Raw genomic sequence first — 23,783 nt, forward strand, 5'->3', positions numbered from 1 at the left:
TTGAACCGCCAGCCTTCTGGTTAGCAGTCAAGTGCCTTAGGCACTATGCTACCAGAGCTCCTAAAGGGGAAGGCAACATACAATAAGGGGGAGAGAGATCTGTTTTATAGGTACCTGTTAAATTTTAAAATGTAAAGTTTATATATTTATTTCAGGTTGCTGCAAAATGACTCTGGCATCAAAATAGCACGTATCCCGTAGCTGCTGGCAAGTAATAGATGCCTAATGAATGTTTTTGAATGAAAAAAAGTTGGAAATAAAATCAATCCCTGTATTCCCTCAGAATCACAGACCTCAGCTTGCAGAGAGGACCCAGAATAGTGAACCTAAGAGTTCATCTCTCAGCAGCTACTAGTTACGTGACCTTGGGCAAGTTCACTTTTCCATCTCAAGCTGTAAAATGGGGATAAGAATGTCGACCTCTTGGGGGATTTCTGGATATCAATGTATTAAATTAGGTCAGTGCCTAGCATATAGTATATGCTCACTAAATGTTGGTTGTTGTTAAAATCAGGGATTGATATCCTCAGTTGGAGACCAAGGAGCAATAAGGACAATGGAGATCAGGTACAAAATAAGAAGAGTAAAAGCAAGTCTCTCAATAACTAGAGATAAAAGGAGGGAGAGGGCTGATTGGAAGGAGAAAAGGGAGAGAGGGAAGAAGGAAGAAACGCAAAGTGGCAAAATGCTGATCATTGGCTAATGAAGGTGAAGGGTGGTACTATTGTGCATGTTCATTGTACTATTCTTGCAACTTTACTGTAGACTGATTGTGATCAATTTGAAAATGGTCAAATAAAAAGCTGGAAGAAAAAAGGGGGACGGGGCGGAGCTCCACTGGGGATGCAGGGCACTGGGGATGCTGGACCATCTCTGATGCTTTTGTAAATAACCAGTTACTACCACCACTTGTGATGGAGTTGACTGACTCATGGTGACCTTATATGTGTCAGTACGGAATGGTGCCCAATAGGCTTTTCAGTGGCGGAATTTTCAAAAGCAGACCACCAGGGAATGTATGAAAGGTTTCAGACTTAAACCACATATAGAACTTGAGCCTGGGCATATACAGTGCTTTGGGCTTCACATACATTATCTCACACATTCTCCTCAGTAACCTGGGAGCAGATACGACCATTGTGTTTCACAGATGAGAAAACGAAGGCCCAGAGACATTTCCTAACTTGCAGATGGCTAAATAAGTAGGAGAGCTGAAATGTGGTCCAGGTCCATGTTGGATCCCTCCTTGTCCCCATGGAACCTAAGAACACCCCATCACTTAGTTTCATTCTTTCTGATCCAAGAAACAAACAAACCCACTGCCATCAAGAAGATTCTGATGCACAGTGACCCTATATGACAGAGTAGAAGTGCACTACAGGGTTTCTAAGGTTGTAAATCTTTGCAGAAGCAGCTTGCCTTATCTTTCTTCTGTGGAGTGGCTGGTGGGTTCAAACTGCCAACCTTCTGGTTAGCAGCCAAATGCTTTACCCACTGTGCCACCAGAGCTCCTTTAGGAAAGTGAAGGAGAAGCAAAATGTGGGAGATTAGAGGACCCTGAATGTTCACAACTCTGCCTGGTGAGGCCTGTTTCCAGGGTAAACCCTCAGCACTCTCTTTTCATAGAAATGTCCTCCTTTTATAAAGAGCTTAGCACAGCAACATTAACCTGCATATTCTGATTGGTGCTGGAAATTTAGCCAAAGAAAAGATTTTGATTAAATGAAAAAAGTTGTATGCCCAAGAAGATGTTCAACTAATTGTTATTTATAATGCCAAGAAGCCAAAGAAAGTTAATGAGACCAATTAAGACTCTTTGTTGAGGAAGTAAATAAGAATGCAACAATTTGGTGGCCTATTACACGTGCATGGAAGCGTACCAATAATGGTAACGTTCTTTTCCTTAAACTCAGTGGTGAGTATAGGTTTGTTATAGTGTGAATCTCTGTACCAGGGAAGAAGTAAACTATAACCCGAGAGCCAAATCACCATCTGTTTTTATAAAGTTTTAAAGATACACCCATTGACCTCCACATTGTTCGTGGTTGCTTTCATGCAGAGTTGCTTAGCTGTGACGGACACTGTGTGCCCTCGAAATCGAAAATATTTGTCATCTGGCCCTTTACAGAAAACATCTGCTGACCTTTGCTCCGTATCATTCACATATTTTATATTCTTTTTTTACCTATTCAGTATTTCATTTTAAAACCATTTAATTTTTTTTTTTTTTAAAAAAAGCTTCAGTGAACATTCCTATGATTTTTAATACATGTAACTAATGTTTTCTAAAAAGTTGAGATCGATTTATAATGCCATCAGCAAGGAGCTGGGGAATCACTTTCATCCTGTACTTACTAGGTATAATGTGTATGTACTATTTTGTTGCTGATTTAGAAACAAAACAGTGTCCCAGTCACTTTACTTTTACTTTTTTTTAAATTGTGGCAAAAACACACATAACAAAACATTTACCATTTCAATAGTTTTTACATGTACAATTTAAAGGCATTAATTACATTCATTATTTACATTTCTTTGGTAAGTAATCATTTAAGCAATTTTCTAAGAATCCCAGAAACTAAACAATGATCTCAACCAGCTTCTCCCTCAATATATGAATCTTATCTAAAATATCATTGACTGAAGGGATATGGACCAAGTATCTTCAGGGTAAGAGACTTCATCATCCTATGATAGTTCAACTCACTCTGTGCCTTGCACTAGTTTTAAGCACACCCCCCCCCCCAAACACACACACACAAAATAATCTCAGCCCCTTACTGGAACCAGCTGTTCTCTCTGGAGAGGCTCAAACCAAGTCTGCTCTGTGCTTCCTCTCAGCATTCTATCAATACAAAAATGAACTTTAGGCATGGAAAGAGCATTCCTGCTGCTGCCTTGTTATGGAAGAGCAAGGCTGGACAGGAGAGATGAAAACACACCTGCACTTGAGTATCAGAAGAGAGAAAGGTCCTCTCATTTCCTCTCTCTCTTCTCTATAGTCACCCCAAAGTCTCCAAACTCTGGGACTTAGGTGTTACTTAGTCTTATTTAGGGCCCATTCCAAATCTCTGTCATCTATAGAACCATTTTGTTTTATAAAAGTAAATGTTTTTTTAAAGCATAAAAATGAAAATAATCCAATTACTGTACCCTGTATGTTTTGGCCAAGTCACTCTTTAAAGCTCTGCATTGCCTCTTTAAAAACTGATTGATGACCTAAAGCCAGTCCAACTCCTGAAACTATTCCTTGGTGAACAATTAAGGGATCTGGCCTATAAAATCCTTGAGGGAGTTTCTCTGGCAGACATCTGACCAACTTCTGACTTCTAGGACGATGTTACCAAAGTGTCTAAGGCTGTTTTCTCCTTTGTGCTCTGGGAGCCACCTACCTTTACAGAGAGCCATCAGGTTGGGGTTTCCTTCGTCAGCTTTCACTCAGAATTGGGAGCATGTCCATGGAAAGATCCCTTTTCAAACTCTAGGTCATCACTCACATGTAAACACATAAGTACTTCTTATGACAAAGAGTGGACAAGAGAGTTGAAATCCACTGTTTTAGAAACCATCCCCTCCCATCTGGATCATTATCATAGTTTTGGCTAAGTCTCCTGAGGAATCCATGTAAGTTACAAATAGGCACATCCTAGCCCTTGTTATGACTCATAACTATCACCTTCATCATCACAATTTCAAGCATCTCCATCTCTGACCATCACTTTTGTTATGTCCACCTCATTCCACCTAGTCTCCAAATCCCACCAAGACCCCACAGCCTGTTGACCTTGTACTATCCACCACCACCCTTGAAGATTCCCTTCCCTTCACTCTTATACTAGAGTCCATGGCACAGCACTACATTTACTATACCTTTGATCAAGCTCTCAGCAATTCTGCCTCTCTTTCAGTGTGTGGTACTAACCAAACCAACCTCAACTCTGGTTTAATCTAGCTCCTCATGTTCTCCATGGCTGAATCGGGCACCCGAATTTTCTAAAAGAGACAACGTGCTGACTGGTTTCACATTAAATCTGTGACCTATGAATCTTAAAAAGGGAGCACTGATGGTGCAGTGGTTAAGTACTCAGCTGCTGAGGTACTGGTGGTTTAAAACAAGAAGCTGCTCCACAGGAGAAAGATGTGGTGATCTGCTTCTCTAAAGGTTACAGCCTGGGAAACCCTATGGGGTAAATTTTCGTCTGTCCTACAGGGTCACTCTGAGTCAGAATCAACTCAATGGCAACGGGGTAACCTTAAGTTTCTTCCTAGTGGTGTATGGCAATCCTCCTACATTCTTCTTCCTCTTCCTCAGGCAACTACTCATCTCCTGTCTTCTCCTCTCTCCTCAAATCTCTTCCCTCTTTCTCACCTCAGCTGATCACGTTGCTTCTTTTTTCACCAGGAAAATCTTGATAATTGTGACAGCAAGTATGTATGTAATGCTTACATATATATAGTGCTAGGTATGATTCTGGGCCTTTTACATACTTTATTTACATATAGAGTGACTCTATGAGGAAATTATATTTATCACCTCTATTTCAAACCTGAGGAAACAGAGACACTTAGAGGTTAGGTAGTATACCCACAGAAACTCATCTGGGATGGCAGCCTAGGCAATCTGCTTCAGAGTCATTCAGGGGGCTCTCTTACCAATCTCCAGGTCCCTGCACCCCTACACTCCACCTGGCCTACTGCTACAATGGACGAACTGTCCCACAGGCCCACCTCTTCCCCCGAGCACTGGGTCCCATCCCCTCACCTACTCAAGATAGTCTCTACAGTTGTATCTCTTCCCTCTCTCCCAAGCATTCCTATCAACATTCAAACATTGTAAAAAACCAAACTTCCCTTAATTGCAGATACTCCTCCAGCTTCCACCCAATTTTCTAGTCCCCTTTTATATCAAAACATATTGAAAAAGCTGTCTTTACTTCTTGTCACCATTTCTCTTCCCACTTTCCCTTGAACTCACTCCAATCAGACCTTGGTCAGACGTACGATAATGGCCCATTTGCAGGCCCATCTTCCTCCACCCATCAGCAGCAGTTTGCCACAGCGATACAATTTTACACTGCTGGCCCTCTTTAATACCAAACTACCCCTCCTGGAATTCACACTCCTGCAGGTTCCCTTCTCCTGAATCTGGGCTGGACCTGTGACTTGCTTTAATCAATAGTGTAACATTGTGTCAGTTTGGGGCCTAAGCCTTAAGAAGACTTGTCAGCTTCTACTGTTGCCCTCTTGGGAGCCTTGAATCACCACATAAGTCTGACTACCCAGCCAGGGAGACCATGTGGGAAGGATAAATGGAAATAGAAAGGTCTTAAGATGTCATGAAGGAGCTCTGGTAGCACAGTACCTAAGGCATTTGACTGCTAACTAGAAGGCTAGGAGTTCAAATCCACCAGCCACTCCTCGGAAGGAAGGTTGGGCATTCCTTCCGTAGTGATACCGCCTTGGAAACCCAAGGAGGGGTCGCTATGAGTCAGGTCCGACTTGAGAGCACATAACAACAACAAGATGTCATGAAGAGAAAGAGACCCACCTGTCCCAGTCAAGTCCAGTCCACAACTACTCTGCCAGCTGACTGCACTCACATGATAATGTGATTACTGGCAAAACGGAAACAACTGCCCAGCTGAGCACAGCCCAGACTGCATAACCACAAACAAATAAAATGGTTATTGCTTTAAGCCACTCAGTTTTGAGGTGGCTGGTTACTTAACAATAGATAACTGAAACAAATGGCAATTTTAATTGTTATTATCATTCTAGTTGCTCAGAACTAAAAATGTAGAACCTCATTTAGTTTACTCTCATCTAGTCACAATGGCCTTCTTGCTCTTCCTCAAAATGATAAGTAAGGTACATCTTGGTCCTTTTTTTTTTTTCACTCACTGTCCCCTCTGGCTGAAACACTCTTCCTCTAGCTAGTCATATGAGTGATTTCTTCATTTTAATCCAGCCTCTATTCAAATGTCATCTGGGAGAACCAGCTTCCTTAACCAGCTTCACTAAAAGGCAAATTCCCTCCCCCATCTCATCATTTTCCATCCTCCCTGACATGCTCTAATTTTTTTTCATTGTACTTCTCATCTCTATATACTTTTCTAAATATATCAGTAGACAGGTGTATAGATAGATGCCCACTGCCACTGAGTCAATTCTGACCCATAGTGATCCTATAGGGCAGCACAGAACTGCCCCAGAGAGTTTCCATGGCTGTAATCTTTACAGAAGCTGACTGCCACATCTTTCTCCTACAGAGTAGCTGCTGGGTTCCAACCACTGACCTTTAAGTTAGCAGCTGAGAATTTAATGACTGGACCAGCAGGAAAAGAAAGAAAGAAGAAAAAAAAAAAAGGAGGGAGGGTGGGAGGAAGTTAGGAAGGAAAGAAGACTTGTTTATTATCTATCTTCTTCCATCATCATGCAAAGTCTGTAAGGGTGTGGATTCTGAATACTTTGTTCACTGCTGCACTCCTGGTGTTTGGAACAGTACCTAGCTCATGCAGTGCTCAAAAACATATTAAATGAACAAACAAGTGCATTATTCGTCGCTACTGTTCATATCCCTGAGAAGCAGGCAAAAATGGTCATCCACTACCTTGAAACTCAGCATTGCATTTTGTGGGCCCTCTTTTTTGGAGCCCAGGACTTAGCTTGACTGCTTCACACCTCCTCAACACCACATTCGTGTTGTCACCTGCTTCAAACCCTCCAGGGGCTCCCACTGCTCTCAGGGTCAAGTTTATCCCCCTTCACATGGCCCAAGGCTCTGCCTGATCTGACCCTACTAACCACTCTTGGCTCCACTGTACCACTCACCAGCACACACCAGTCATGCCGCCTTTCCCACTCTGGCTTTGCTCATGCTGCTCCCTCTGTAGGGAATGGCCTTCCTTCATCCCTCACCTGACCAACTGCCACTCACCCTTCAGGCTCAACCCTAAATGTCTCTTTATCAGAGGGCCCTTCTGTGGCCCTCTATACTATTACTATGACTCCTTCATTCTGTCTAGTAGCTCCTCTTCTTTTCTTGTCCAGGCTACCAATAATTTGTAGGAATATAGGTTAGCCAGTGGAGATTATCCAGCAACTCAGGGTATGGAACACAGCTGAGGAAAGAGGGCAGACCAAGGGACTTCTGGAGATAGGACCAGTTACCTAACTTATGAGCACAAGTGCAAAATTGAAACGCAGGGTCCACTGTTCAAATACTATGTATTTCAAGGTAACAACGCAGCCAATAAACCAACCATGGGGCCCTTCTGAGCATGGGACTCTGTGTGACACCACAGACCACATGCCCATGAAGCTGGCCTTGTCTGGAGACCAATAGTTAAAGAAAGGAAACATGCAGCTCTAGGTGCCCAGTTAGGCTGGCACTCATCTGTAAATGTGTCCACATTGGTCACATCCTCAAAGACGGGGCAGCCCACTTGTTTTATGGAGAGAAACCTGATCTTCATTGTTGAGTCCATTAATAGAGCCAGGAATGTTCTATCTGCAGGGTGCTTGCTCATAAGACACTCCATTCAGGCTAACTTCTTCCACTGTCAATTTACCACAAGCTTAAGTTAATGACATGGGTAAGAGCCAAGAAGAGAAAAGGAGAGAGTGACAAGAGAGTTTCATCAGCCTTTTTATGATGCAGGCAATAAAAGCTAAGAAACCTCTTGGGATAATAAAAGGTTCCCCTCTTCCTCTCACAAGTATTTCAGCTTGTCAAATTTTCCCTCGGTTTTTGAATAACAACTTCTACCAAGTAAATACGTTAATACACTATAGACCAGAAGAGTTTTTCTTCCAGGTACCCAACTATTGGATAAATGCAACATTTGCTCTTTTAGGAATAGACTGTGACTCCAGAAACACAAAGCAATCATATCCTAATAAATTAATAAACAGGAAATGCACAGTTCTAATGATTTATTTATTTTAAAACAGCGAGACATACTATGAAGTTTCCGACACATTCAACTTGCCATAATATAGCCACCTCAGCATTTTATTGTTTCTCTACATCTAACCTAGACAGTTTCAGTTACTTGTACGGTCTGTCTCCTGTATCATTCATGATTCCAAGCCAGTGTTTTACAAACATGTTTTTAATCCATGATCTACAATGAGAATACATTTTACACTGTGACCCCACACACACATATAAACAGAAATTTCTTGAGTACAATACTCTATATTAGAATATAGACAGAATATAGGTATTTTATATGCTGTTGCACTTTTTTTTTAGTGATGGCTGACACACTAAGTTGTTTTTTCCCCTGGGTGATGCAACACTTAAGCACTCAGTTGCTAACAGCAACTTTGGTGGTTTGAGTTCACCCAGAGGTGCCTTGGAAAAGTACATGCATGTGGTAAGGTACTTCCAAAAAAAAAAAAAAAAAAATCAAGCACTGAAAACCCTACAGAGCACAGTTCTACTCTGACACACATGGGGTCACCATGAGTCGAAAATGATTCCATGGCACCTGGTTTTGGTTGTGGGTTGTGACCCACAATTTGGAAACACCATGATTTTAGACCACACTGCCCTGCATTCCAATATACGTTATCATCTAGACTCCATCCGTCACACCTTCTGAGTTAGGTCTTCACAATCCAGATTGGAATTAAATCAAGTCAGCTTTTCTAGGGCAAAATAATCTTCACAGTTTGGTGTGCAGAGGGGGGAAGACCTAAGCAGAGGGTGGAGAATGGCAAAGCCAAGAGAACTTTCTCTATCTGGCCTCCACAGCATGGGCCCACTATTTTATTCGAAGTGGTGCAGTCTTCCAGAATATAAGACACACTCATATTCAAACACATAAAAGTGCTTCAAAGAAAAGGTTTTACTGTCATCTTGGAGACTTCCACCTTCTCTGTCTTCTATAAATTGTCTGTCACCATGTTCTGTTATCTCCTCTTTTAAAGAGTCTCTCATACCAGGCCCCTTCCCTCTCTTCATTTTCTGGTCTCCAGGCCCTTCACACCCTGGATTCCAAACTTTTCACTGCAGGCAGACAAAGCAACTACCCCTTAAGGCTTTTCCCACCAAGCTGTGCCTTCAGTGGCTCTGACCACTTCAAGTATGGCCACTATTTTTTCTGGCTGGCCTGCACAATCTAGGATATATCACCTTCCACACAGGTCATGGCTCTCTCTTCCTGAGAGCTACTCCTCTACCAAACCTCACATCAAACCACACAATTTTGTCCTCTGTAATGAAAAGAATGGCAACAGACCTACTCTGAGTTAGTGCTAGATTAGGACCCCATTACATACTATCTCTGATTGTCACTATACCCTTCCAGACAGACATCATGATTTGAGTAACTGATTAAAGTGGAACTCACATGGGCTGGACTGCAAAGTCCAGGTTCTTTCTAAGTACCCCCCACCCCTGGCAAATGCTTCATGGACACCATACAATCTTTAAGCTACACACAAAACTGTTTTTCCTGATCGCCTCTGGAAATGAAGTTATTGACTTGAGATGGGGAAGATATATATGGGACCCTCAACATAACATCATTGGCTAGAATGCTCTTAAGTTCCTCAGGAAGAATCTCAGCTGAGCTCAGCACCAACAGTTAGTTGTACTTCTGTTAACCAACAGGTTCATTTTTTAACACATGGAAACAGATGTTCATCACCAATAAGATGCCCTTTGGGGACTAGTTGTTGGACACCCAGGGAACATCCTGAAGCCAGGCATGTACACTGGCCTCACTCCCTGGTCACCATTTTCCATTTTCCTTACTCCTATTTCCCTGTATGGTCATTGTGTCACACAGGGCCTATCTCTATAGGTCACATTTAATCTTCGCTAGAACACAGTAGGAAACAAGGAAATGGTATCTTCAAGTCTCCTTACTATCTCATCATCTTTTCTGATCCTTCCCCTGCCCTCGTAGACCAGCATACTAAGCCAACAAGAAGGCTGTGCCCTCTGCCACTGTGCCTCTCTCACAGAGCCCTGAACTCATAGTTCAAGGACCCTTTCCATTCCTGCAAAATATGGAGGGAGGGAAAACTAAAAGAACATTTTGGCAGGGCTTTCTTATCCTGAGAATTGAATGCAAGGCTCTCCCTGTTACAGCATGAACATTTACACAGAACTATCCTTTCACATTTTCCCTGGAATAGCCATACTTAAAAGCAATTCTATCCATTTTCCCCTATTCTACTTTGACAATCTCACCATAGTGAACAGAATGTGAATAGAGGCAGCTTAGGAGTAGAGAAGGAACCTAAACAATTGTCTACAAACCTAGTGGGATATGCCAACCTACCTTGGTCAAATCCATTCCAAGTTTGAGTTGTGAAATAAGATGAAGAATTATACTACGATGTTCCTCCATGACGCCCAGTTCTGTCTCTTCCTTATCTTCGGTATCACTTTTTTCATCTTCAGACAAAACCAGTTCAGGGCCTAAGTTTGGCTAAAAATGAAATCAATAAAAATTATCAGCTGGTCCTGTGGAAGTTAAAAGTACAGTGTAGAAACCCATGTGCGTAACAATGACAGAAGGAACCCAAGCCAGCCACATGGAGATCTTCTCAGTCCCAGTGCCCATGGGGCTAGAGATACCTCTCTTTGGGGTGTAAGTCTCATGCTTTAGTCACTGCACATCCCCTCACACCACCTCCATTGTCCCCCACGTAGTGAATCTCCCTAACCTACTAACTTTGCCTGATTAAAGAGCTTCCTGTTCTTTAAGAAGAGCTATGATCCCCTTAATCTAGCTGATTCCCCAATGACCTCCACTAACTTGCACAATTCAGGACATTTTGTAGTTTATGTAAACTTTTCTATTTCTAAGCAAAAAGTGGATGTCCCCAGTACTGACAGAAATTACCTTATTTAAGGGAAAATGTACCCTGAGGCTACTTCTATACATCAATTAATATCATTATGGCAAGTATAGAAAAAGTCTCAGAGTTGGCAGTAATTTAGGGAAGGAGACAAAAATGAAAATTTAAGCAAAAACTCGGAAATTTTCTACTAATGCTAGGATTCATGCTGAACAACAGATGTCATTTTTCTTGATGTTAGTTTATTAATTCGATTGCTTGATTCCAATTTTTTGAATTACACAGAAAAAACAGGCAAATTATTAAATTAAATGTGCATGGGAGAATTAGCAACCACAAAATTGTCCAATGACCAAATATCAAGAACTCTGGCTACAATGTAAAGTTGCCCTTGGAACCCTGTTGAAAAGATAACACCATTCCACATGTACCTATGTTCTCACAGTACTCATTTATGTGTGAGCAAAAGCACTCCACAGAAAACAGTTTTTCCAATTATTGATGACAGATCAGACATAAAGAACTTACAATACAAAACTATAGGAGCTCAAAGGTATTGTAGACAGAAAAGGATATGGACTTGCCCAAAGGTCTACGCAAACATTAATAATTTATAGACTTCATTAGGCAGAATCACCTAATTATATCTAAAAGCAATTCCAATAAAGAAAGGTTATTTTAGTGATTAAGGTGTTTGCAACTGGCCTAACACAAGTGCTGACCAACCTTTACCAAGGTTTGAAAAAGAGGAAGCAATAGCATGCCTTCCCCACACATCTGTCAGCCTGGGGTAAGCAAGATATTTCTCTCAGCTTAAATAGACACTTTCCATAAACACACTTGCAAATTCTTTTCAATCACAATGAACCACCCCACATCTAGAGAGATGCTTGGGAAGACCTTGGTGAAGCCCACAGGGCTTTCCCCCAGCCAAGAGTCAATCAAGTGCCTGATTCTCCAGCCTCATCAAGTATTATCTGATGCCATCAGCAACTTGCTTTGCTAGAATATACTAACTAAGGAATCCTTAGCCCATTCTTTTCCAGAGAACAACAACAAAGGAAAGTCTGGGTGCCTGGAACGCTTTGATTGTACTCTGGGGAATTGGGGGAAGCTGAGAAGGGGAAAAAGATAGAGCTCAACACTTACAGTCAGTGCCCCTCAGGCCAGTCGGCCTCTTCTCTGACTGCTCTGGGCACTGCAGTTATGCGGCTGAATGGCTAAATCTAGGATTAGCTGGATGTCAGGAGAGGTGTAAAAGGGGCGGCTGTCTCAGCCCACTGTGAGGTTGCATTTTCCAAAACATTGTCACAGAGACAGAAGAGCTTCCAGTGGCAAATCCCTCCACATGCAAAGGTGCTGCTGCTGCTACTTCAAGTTTTTGGAAAAGCTAGGGAGTGGTAATCTGTGTTAGCAGAGCTTTCCTCAACCCAGAGGCAACCGGGAGAGGAGAGGGCAATGCCTGGGCATTCTGTTTTGGGAGGAAAAAGGAAAATCAAAACCAAGTTAAAACAAGCTACCATCTTGCTCTAATTCAAAGGGGATGGGATAGGGTGCCAGGTCTTTAAAAATCTCAACAATTTTGAGCCCAATTATTTCTGCTTGAAATTAGTTTTTCTCACAAAGTACTGACTGGGAACTAAACAAACCAACAGCCCAAGTGAGGCTGCCATGAGCTTTAAGTGGAGAATGACTTCTGAAAATGTCATTTCCCATTTGATCACAAGCCTCTGCGTGGGGGAAGCCTCCATGGCCCGCACTCACTGCCACACTCATTGCCTCTCAGGACCATGCCTCTTCCTGCTGTCTGTTATGGAAAAATTAAACCCAGCTTGTCTCTGACTTCCAGCAGCCAGGAAGTGTTCTGCAAGACATTGCTGCATAATACTAAGTAAACACAACTGTATGAACACAGTTTTCAACAGTTCTTTCCACTTCAAATCACATTTCCTCTGTTTCTTATGATTCCTCTCTAAGACACTGGCTCCAGCAGAGAGAATGAAGGCTGCTGCACAGAGCCCATAAGGTGACTCACTTCAGGAAGACTGGTGGCTAGAGCTCAGGGCAGGGACTCCTGGGGCTCTGAAGTCCTGCCAAAGGAAGAAAGTCTGTGGGGAGGAAGCCTGACCAGCATCTCCCTCACTGGCACCAATCTTCTAAGTGCAAAGTGTGCCCTAAGCTTAAAGGATATCCCAACACGTTTCTGCCTCTCACAACTTCTGAGAGCTTGTCCTTCTTTTTTTTTTTTTTTTTTTACAGTAAATAATTCTCCACCTACAATCTCAAGTTAATAATTTATGCTTATCAAGGTAAGGAAAAGAAAATAAATAAAAGACTGATCTCATTCATTATGTTGTTCATGAACATCTTGGAAGACACTTCAATTGCCTACAGTGGAGTTCAGTCATCTGCAGAAAGGTAAGACCCTCTATTGTGGGCCCAAACTGGGGTGTGTGGGTAGAGAGGTGGGAGTTTTCAGAAGGTCAAGTCTGTCTGAAATAAGTCAAATAGCAATATAAATACAAAACTGTCAGTTTCCACAAGGCACCCACCATTAATCAGTATGACTAGCAATCAAGGATTTGAAGAACCAAGTTTTGGTAGAGTTTTAAAGGCAGAAAACCTTGTTCTCATTTCAGGACAAGGTTCTGTGCATTCTGCTTCTCAAAGAAGAAATCCAAAAGTACTAATAATTGTGGTTGGACCTAAGTGTTATTTTCTTTAATCAGGCCCATGAGCCCAACCATATTCCTGCCTCTCCCATAAAGTCCTGCTCCTCTCTTGGGTGCCTGGCCTGCCCAAACTGTAGTTCCTAGGGATTTTCACTTATAAAACACTATCAATAATCTTGAGGTGTTCAAAGGAAGCAGAACAATATTTTTCCATCCCAAAGGAAAAGTGGAAATCAGAAATGGTTTTATATGATGCTGAGAAAATACGTAAGACTAAGCAAGAATAAACTTCATCCCCCAGAGATCTTTGCAAATGAGCCAGCCCAGCCACAAAAATGAGCACAAACTTGAAGATGAAATGGAATGAGAATGTTTTAAAGAGAAGCAGGCTTTGGAAAAATGAGGTTTTTATAAAAACAAAAATTGTGACTCAGTTTTTCTACCACACGAACATCTCAGAGTATTGGTGTTACAAAAGTCAAATGGCTCATGCCTATTAGTAAATAGGGAAAAGGCAAGTGAAAATTTGATGGGCAAGGAAAAGTTTCATGGGCAGGCTGTTTTAGGAATAGTCCTTGGTGGCTCAGCAGGGACCTGTGCCCCAGGGCAAAGGTTCTTAACCTGGGTTCCAAGGATACTCCTTAGGATATCCATTGTGGTTGTTACGTGCGCCATAGAGTCAGACCAACTCATAGCAACCCCTCCTTGGGTTTCTGAGGCAGTATCACTACGGAGGTAGATTGCCCCATCTTCCTTCCAAGGAGTGGCTGGTGGGTTTGAACCACCAGCCTTCTGGTTAGCAGTCAAGTGCCTTAGGCACTAGGCTACCAGAGCTCCCAGGATATCCATTACCACTCTGGACATTTTATGCAAAAACTGTTTGGGTATCTTACTGACAAGAGGGTCCATAGCTTTGCTTGGATTCTTGAAAAAGTCTGACCCTCAGCTGACCTCAAGCTTCTCAAAGATCAAAGGGTCTGAGACCCTGTACAAGAGATGGGTTCTTAAGGTGGAAAGTGGTCTAACTGAAGGCAGTCACAACATATGTAGACATGATGCTACCTTTAACCACAGACTTCCACTCCTTAGCCAGTGAAGTAGCACATCCTTTTGATCTGAGGCCCAAAGCCAGAAGCCAAAAGCAATGACTTGTGTTAAGCTTACATGGGCTCAACAGTCTTCCCAAGAAGGACACCAAAGCAGGAGAAACATTTAGCTTTGTGCTGATCTCTTCTTTTAAAATACATAAGTAAATAAATCTTAATTCTTTAATACAAATGCAAATTTTAAGCAAGATTGAAATTCCAATTTTTTTTTTTAATTTAATAACATACGCAATTTAATGTTAACATCAATTGCAGTAAAACCATGAAACAGAATTTATCTACAGACTCTACTCAATTTCCTGTCTCACGGTTCACTTCATCCTGTACTCCAAAAACCCTTTCTAACACCTTACATGTGTTTTCCCTTCCCCTGACAGTGCATACCCATCTGCAAGTTGCACAAATCTCTTTGCTTTCTTAATGAAACCTGGCATTCAAATAGCTGCAACCAAGAAAAGCCATCAGCTTGACCAACTTCCCCTGTATTTGTAAATGTCTGATAACCTCATGTATTAACTTAAAGGGCTAAATCATCCCTGGCTAGAGTTGAGGCATTATGGTAGAGGCTATCGGGTCACATTAGCCAATTTTTTAAAGTGTCTTTTTGTCTTCAGGCAGGGAGCTCTTCCATGCCAGAGCCCCAAAGTCACAAACATGCGGGTGTGAGGTTTCCACTAGAACAAGGATTAAGATGGGTTTCTACAGCTATCCAAGTAAAGAGGCCTCCTGGAATAAGTATTCTTAAATAGGCATCTTCAACAGGAAAACAAAATGCACTGAGTTACAGTGATCTGCAACTGTCCTGAAAACCTACATGACCAAGGATGGAAAATAAAGCTGGCTAGAGGATGTCTTCCAGCAGCAAGCACACTGCAGTTGAATCATTTTTAAAGCTTGGCAACACTCCCCACAAATTGTTACCTTGGCAAGGAGGCACTGGGGTGAACTGAGCTGTGCTGAAGAACCTTGGGATGAATGACAAGCTTGAACATAGTCTAGGTCTTGTCTTTAAAGGAAAAGGAGGAAATCTAACCATGTCCACACACACAAACACACACACACACAAAAACACCCCTGATATTATGAGGTCATAGAAAGGTGGACAGTGCAAGAGAAGACTCAAAGCACCACCCTCAAATATCCCCAAATGAAAAAAACTGTCATGATATACAGGGCAAAGTAGTAACCAGGCAATGATGTCTCTTCCTTATGGAACTTTCGTCTCAATTCCACAACTTACACAGAACATGCAATAACATGCAACAATAACCACCAGAGCAAGTACACTTTTGTCACTAAGGGATATCAGTCAATTGAAGCTCGTTTGCCATTAGAAAGAGGTTAAAGAGAGTATTCAGTTGAGACAATGGATAGTGGTTAGGGAGCTGAAGATACTAGGAAAAGAAGGCAAATGGAAGACAGATGAACATGGAATCAGTGATGATACACAGTGAATGAGGAGAGCAGCAAGAACATCTGAGTGTCTAAGAGATACAGGAGCTCAGAGACCAACTACTCAACCAATTTTATTTAGGTTCTAATGATAATGGTGTTATTGTTCTTGATGACACTGCATAACACCAAAGACTTAGACCCTCTTACCTCTAGTCATTTTCTCATTTCAATATTTGTAAGCATATTTAAGCAGATTATCACAATCATTACTTAATCCTCATGGAATATTTTCACAACAGTAATACTTTACATTCTAAGGAGTCCCATCTAACAGCCCAAGGTCATGAAAACTGGCTTGGCCACATTTAAAGATCCAGTCCAACTCTGCACACAGGTTGGGAACATCAGCAGAGCCTCGGGCATACAGAGACGGCCAGCAGCTTGGCAAATTTCACTTGGCCTTTTTGTCCCTCATTTCCCAGCAAGAAAGTTCTATCATATGACTACCAACCACCAAGTGCAGAGCACTCACTATCACATGCTTAGAAAATTATTGCCCCTGAGGATACACACAGACATAGAAAGTTTTGTCATATGAATGCAAATGGCTGCTCCTGATGACCTACTGTCCTTCCCACACTTAGCACAGGTGGGATTTCTCCTTTCGAAGAGTCTCTCTTGTGCCTGTCTCTAAATCCCCAAAGGCAGGCCATGTTGCTGGGTGGAGGATGTCTCAGTTGAATGGATGGACGTTTCACTCTGATCAGAAGTCATGCCAAAGAACTTGATGTCATGGGCACATGTCTTTGAGTGGTTTCTTGTACAGCTGATGCCTCTTGGCCCTGATGCAGGGTGCCTGTCGAAACCTCCTGCACATGCAACTACCCTCTCTGTGGAGCCACTTCCAAAGCCAGGTGACTGACTGTGCCTTGAAGGCCACCACGGTACACTGGGGACCTTATCTTGCCATTTGGAGGTAGGTACAACAGTGAGGCCACTGCGGGGGAAACCCGATGAAGACGTTGGCTCTTATCCTCAACAGGTCTGAGCACAAGCATGTCCACACAGCAGGCTGGTCCCAGCTGCCATCTTGGAGATACTGAGTTGGTTGCCACTGACATCACAATCCTTCTGCCGCCTCCCAATGGATGTGCTGGCTTTCTTGCTCTAACCACACATACACACACATTTACCACACTTGGCTCTCATAGACTGGAAGGACAGATGCTCTTCCTGAGCAAAGGGGCCGACCTGCAGAAAGGTTAATTTTAAATAAAACACACCCTAGAAAGTAGAAAGAAGTCACTTCTGAGGAGGGGAGAGAGTGGGGGCAGGGTGCATTCAACATCAGCCAAGACAATCAGAAGCAGTTATATCAAGAGGATTTAAAAGGCATTCTTCTAAAAACATTTAAGAGAAGCAATCAGACATTCATAGGTAAGAGCAGCATCCAGCCTTCTCTAATTAATTTCCCTGCATCTGAGTAGAAATCATAGTCTTAACATTTTTAAATCAAAGGAGAAAAGGAAAGTATCAGGCAAAGAAAACCTAAAGAAAGCACCAAAAAAAAAAAAAAAAAATCAGCAAATGAAGGGGCAGGCAATTAATTTGCAGTGGTAGATTTTGTAGCAAGCCAGTAAAAACACTGACTATCAGCATGCAGGAACCAAGAGGCCACAAATCACACCCTTAAGTCCCTTTAGCATCAGCCTGCCCGCCAGGAATAAAGGTTAAACAAAGACGGGAGAACATGATGGAGAGGACCTACTAAATGCCAGGTACTGCGTTAGGTGCTTTACGACATTATCCAATTAGCAGAAAGTCTAGCACTTTAAACTCAAATCCAGTGCTGAATTAACAATGTGGGCAAGGGCTCAGCAAGACTTCCTGGAAGTAAAGCTGTGTGTAGTTGAGGGGCCCAGGTTACCACAGCCCTAATTCTGGTACGGCATGAGGACTGCATTTCCAAATACACAGGAAGATTGTGGAGACTGGGATTAAAGGAAAAGAGGCCACAAACACAGAAAAGACAATCACCACAGCTTTAGGAGGCAATGAAGCATAATGAAGAAAACTCTGAGTTTAGACTACAGATAATCCTGAAAATAAATCCTAGATCCACTATCTTCCACCTATAAGGTTCAGTTTCCTCATCTGTAAAATGGAGATGCTACCATCTACAATGAATACTGCTGAGAGGCCTCAGTGAAACAAAGCAGCTAACCCGCCTAGCACAGTGACTAGCATGAAGGAAATGCTTAGTAACTGGTCACTCCTCTTATTAGCCTACAGATTCTACAGTGGCTGCACAGTGCTGCCCATGGGCATACTTATCTAGAAGCCCTTGCAATAGCAGCCACATCTTCCTACCTTGCTACTCCCCTCCCTGTCCAGCAGCATCCCTCTCCAAGCTGTGTGAAAACAGCTCCTCAACTTGGCCTTTCCTAGCAGTAAGACCACTAAGTGCTCTAGGGCTGCAAAGGTCTAAGCTCCTAAGGCCCTGACAATGCAGAAGCATCACTTCTTGGATCTGGACAGCACCAGGAAGGGATTCACAGAAAATTTCAAGAAACATCTCAGCCCAAGGTCACATGCAGATCTGGGAACCATAAGAGATGAACACAAAGCAGCAAGGAATACGAATATGAATCAGCAAAGGCATCCATCGATTGGTCCCAGAAGACCAGCTGTGGTTCACAGGTGACAGCAGCACTGGGCCTGCTCAAGTTCTCTAGAAGGTCAGGAAAGGTAGGGAAGAAGCTTCTTTAAGACCCCACTTTAGCTTCCTGGGGGCACTGGTAAGAGGAAAAGCAATGGTTTAAGGCATAAAAGACATAAGGGTGAGCGGAAGGGTATGCAGGCACTAGGCTTCAAAGAATTACCAACACCCCAGCCGCCTTGAATCCCCAGTTATTAGATATCTAATATGCCCATATTAGATACTAAAGAGAAAAGGATGTTAAGATGTGCTCTCTGCATTCAACAGGCTGGTAATCTGGTAGCAAGAGTATACAGATACTTGTGTTAGCCCTGAGTCCAACTGTTAAATTACAACTCACCATTTAAGACTTAGTTCAAACCCATCTCACACAGGAACAGTTGCCTCCATTCTCATCAGGAATCCCTAAGCACTTTGTGCTTTGGTGTTTGTAAAACTACATTAACTATGCAACAGCATATCTACTTTTCTATTAGATCAGGAATACCTAATCTCTTTTGGCAGAGAAACACTGATTATTTGGTACTGACTATTGAGGGCCTTGGTTGAGATGTCCTTAACAGCCCTCCAGGATTGGGGCAGGAGGTGGAAAGTCTGATCAATTATTGATATTGGCTAGGAGTCCAAGAGCAGAAGGTGGTTGCCATCTTACCCTATTAGGAATTCTTCATGACAGGAATCCTGCCTGTTTCAGGTATTCATTTCTATAATCCCAACACAAAGGCTGGTGTATAATAGATGCTCAATAAATGTTTGTTTAAGGAACATTTGAAACAAAAATGAGGGAAAGTCAAGTATGCTCAGACAAAATCTAGATTTAAAAATGAGAGGATAGGTAGTCACAAAAGACCATATATATACCAAGCTCATTGCCATTGAGTCATTTCTGACTCATAGCGACCCCCATTGGGTTTCCGAGACTGTAAATCTTTATGGAAGGAGCTCGCCCTGTCATCCTTCCATGGATCAGCTGGTGGGTCTGAACTGCTGAGCTTCTGGTTAACAGCGAAGTTCCTTATCCGCTACACTGCCAGAGCTCCTTTATATATATATATGATTCCATTATATGAATGGCCAGAATAGGCATATCTCTAGAAACAGGAAGTAGATGGGTGGTTGTTTAGGGCTAGAGGTGATGACAGCTTCTGGGTTGTTACCTAAAGGATATTGTGTTTCTTTCTGAGGTGATGACTATGGTGGTGATGGCTGTCCATATCTGTGAATATACTAAAAACCACTGAATTATACTCTTTAAATGTATGAATTATATGGTATATGGATTATATCTCAATAAAGCTGTTATTTTAAAAAATAAATGATGTAAAGTCAAACAACAAGGGCCAGAAGGAACATTGTGGCCAGTGTGATCAGAGAAGCTTGTGCAGAGGAGGGGGATTTGGGCCATGTCTCACAAAAACAGCAGGTTCAGACCAGCTGGAGGAAGGAGAGGGTTATCCACCAGAAGAAATGACAAAAGGTACAGAGATATGGTAATTGTAGGGAAGTTTGGCTGAGGCCAGATGGTACATGGTTTTGACCTTATGTCTAGACTCACTCCCTTGGTGATCTCACCTAATGCTATGGCTTTAAAGACAACTTATACACTGAGGATTTCCAAATTTATAGCTCAATTTCAGCCTCCTCCCCTAAACTCCAGTCTTGTGTATCTAACTGTCTACTCAACATCTCCCCCTTTAGCTATCTAATAATAAGAATAATGGCCTTCAAAAAATGTCCACATCCTAATCCCCAGAACCTGTGGCTGGTACATGACAAAAGGGGCTGTGCAGATACCATTAAACTAAGAACCATGACTGGGGAGATAAGCTTCAATTATCCAGGTGAGCCCAATCTAATCATATGAATCCCTCAGATTTTTCAATCTTTCCTGGCTGTGGTCAGAAGGAGATGTGACAATGGAAAAAAGGTCAGACAGATACAGCATTGCTGGATTCAAAGACGGAGGAACGAGCCACAAATCAAGGACGGCAGGCAGTCTCTAGAAGCCGGAAAAGTCAAAGAAACACATTCTCTCCTAGACCTCTGGAAGGAATGCAATCCTACCAACACCTGGATTTTAGCCTAGTGAGACCCATATTGGACTTGTAACCTATGAAACTGTAAGCTAGTAAGTCTATGTTGTTTTAAGCCACTGAGTTTCTGGTAATTTGTATGGCAACAAGAGGAAACCAATATACTATCTAATTAATGAGCATATCAGACTTAACATATGCAGGTGGGATGGCAGCAGCCAGGCAGCCCAGTTTCACAAAGGTTCTCAGCATGCCACATCCCACAGAGTCCCAGTATGTGCCCTCCCCACCATCAAGATGCCCAAGAGGAAGGTCACTTCTGCCAAAGGGGCAGTGAAGGAGGAGAAGCCTAAGAGGAGATCAGCGAGGTTGTCAGCTAAACCTGCTCCTGCAAAAATGGAACAAAGCCAAAAAAGACAACAGGAAAGGATAAGTCATCAGACAAAAAAGTGCAAGCAAAAGGGAAACAAAGGGAAAATAGGCTAACCAAGAAACGAAAGATTTACCTGCAGAATATGGAGAAACTAAAAACAAGTAGAGTCCAGACTCTGATGAAGCAGGAGAGAAAAGAGTCAAATCTGATTGTTAGTCTGTGGTATCTCACCAGTGGTCCCCGTATCTCCATTGTACAAACCAAAGGAGTATTTTTTTCATCATCCTCCTTGTAAATTTTAATTTCTTAGTCGTTCAAAAACTACTAAAAATAGTAGTAAAAACTTCCTAAAAAATTTTTAGGAAGAAATCTCATTTTATTTTATTTTTGAAATGTAAATGCTATTTTTTAAGAGGTTAAATCATTTGCTGGTTGTTTCTTTTTTGATACAGCCAGAAAATAGTGGGATAAGGAATTGTGGGAGGCTTTGACTATCTTGCGTGTTAATGTAACATTCCACTGGGGGGGGGGCAGTTTTTATATCCCCTAATACAAAGCAGGGAGCTCTGGTAGCATAGTGGCTAAGGCACTTGACTGCTCACCAGATGGCTGGCGGTTCAAACCCATCAGCCACTCCTCGGAAGGAAGGTTGGGCAATCCTACTTCCGTAGTGATACTGCCTCGGAAACCCAAGGAGGGGTCGCTATGAGTCAGGGCTGACTCGACGGCACATAACAACAACAACAACAATACAAAGCATATTTAATGGCAATCTGGAGTCATGGTCATGCATTTATGTGTCTTGAACATTTTATATCACTTCTATTTTCATTTTGTTTTTCAGTAGAATTGTTTCTTGAAGAAAACTGCTCCTGCATCATGGCTCTTCCTGTCAGAACCGTGTTTTCTGTCACATCTCTGGTAGTGGTAATGCAGTTTCTTCCTAATAACTTTGTTATATGCTATGAAATGTTGAAAATTCGAGCATGTGCTGTGTATGAACAGCAACAATGGTAAGGATAGTGCAGGTCCAGGCAGGGTTTCATTTTGTTGTATACAGGGTTGCTATGAGTCGGAAGCAACGTGACGGCACCTAACAACAACAGTGTGTGTGAGATAATAAAATGTGTGTTAGTGGGGTTTATGATATAACAACTTATCAACAATTGAAGACATTGGTACTTGATATCCTCTTAAGGAAAATTTGCCTCCAAATTTAAAGCTGGAAGTCACTGAAATTTAGAAAAGAACTATGACTACGTAGCTGTTTACATTTTTGTTAAGTACGTCAAGAAGCATGTACAAATTGTTCATAATGTCTCTGGACTGATTCTTAAAGCAATTAATACCAATTATGAAAAAACTTAATATATACAAAATAGACCTCTTTATTCATACCTCTAAAACATGATCCTCCTCACCTCACTAAGTGAGAACTCCATTCTTCTAGTCATGCAGCCAAAAGCCTTACTGATCATCTTTGAATTCTATCTCCGATTCACACTCCACAGCACATTCCATCCATCAGCAAATCCTACAAATTCTATCTAGAAGCTAATCTCTTCTCACAGCTTGTACCACTTGGTACAAGCCACCATCATCTCTCACCTGATTACTCTAAGAACTTCCCAACTGGTCTCCCTCATATCACTGCAGAAAGTTCCATTGGACACTGTCGTTCTAAACTTGTAATGCCTTCCCAATTCACTTTAATGCCTTCTACATCTTGTTACTTCCCAGCAAAAGCAGGACCTGTGCCATGATGCCATCTCTAATGACCCCAGGCAGGAGCCATCCCTCCCTCCTTCAAAAGCCCACCTGTAAACCTCAGCTGGGTCACTCAGGTTATCGTCATGCCCGCCTATCCTGACCTCTTTGTAACAAAGCTCAACGAAAACTGATCATCTAAAAGCTCTGAAATTCCTAGTGAAAAACAAAAGACCAGTTTTACCAATACCTCCACTTCAGAAGTAAAGCGACAAAAGAACAATACATCTGGGGCGACTAGCAGTAACAAAATGACTCTGTGCCTAAAAATAAATGAATTCCACTACTTACGATTTGCTTCTACAGTAACCACTGATGCACACCAAAAACAGAATTCTAGTTTTCTGTATCCACTTTAAATGATTACTGATTTACGCTTTGTGCTGGGTGATGCATTTCTTCTGATTTTGCAGATGATAAAAGCCTTTATTCATAAAGGAAACACAGCAAGACTATAAAGTTGATGGCAATGCAGAGAGATTCTTTCACTCTCTATATGTGATGCCACTATTTGCTAGACTGCCTTGCTTTGTTCACAAAATATGCACAGTCATGGGCTTTAACTCTAATACAGGGGCAGAGAAAAAAAAAAAAAAGATGCAAACAGCAGGGGTCTACAGAGTGGAACAGGAGAGAGCTTCAAGTCAGGCCAGTGCACTCAACATGTGGGATCCTGGCCCTGCAGCATCAGTATCACTGAGAACTGAACAGAAAGGCAAATGCTTAGGCTCCACCCCAGCCCCACTGAATCAGAAACTTGGGGGGGGGGCGGGGCCCAGGAACCCATACTTTAACACACTCTCCAGGAGTCTCCCCAGGGGCACAAAAGGTTAAATGCTGGATACTGACTGAAAGGCTGGTGGTTCAAGTCCACCCAGAGGCATCTTGGAAGAAGAG

The 23,783-nt window shown here is 42.2% G+C and overlaps 1 protein-coding gene across 1 annotated transcript in view; it reads right to left on the bottom strand.

The window, feature by feature from the left end:
- The window catches only part of OSBPL10 (oxysterol binding protein like 10), a 576,794-nt gene that overhangs the window by 40,688 nt on the left and 512,323 nt on the right, over positions 1–23,783 (bottom strand). The window contains exon 7 of the mRNA XM_007948631.2: positions 10,299–10,448. Coding sequence (XP_007946822.1) covers positions 10,299–10,448 — 150 coding nt within the window. The remainder of the gene's footprint in view (positions 1–10,298; positions 10,449–23,783) is intronic.

This window comes from Orycteropus afer, unplaced genomic scaffold (genome assembly GCF_000298275.1).
Source record: "Orycteropus afer afer isolate SDZICR_OR568_19922 unplaced genomic scaffold, OryAfe1.0 scaffold00218, whole genome shotgun sequence".
NCBI lineage: Eukaryota > Metazoa > Chordata > Mammalia > Tubulidentata > Orycteropodidae > Orycteropus > Orycteropus afer.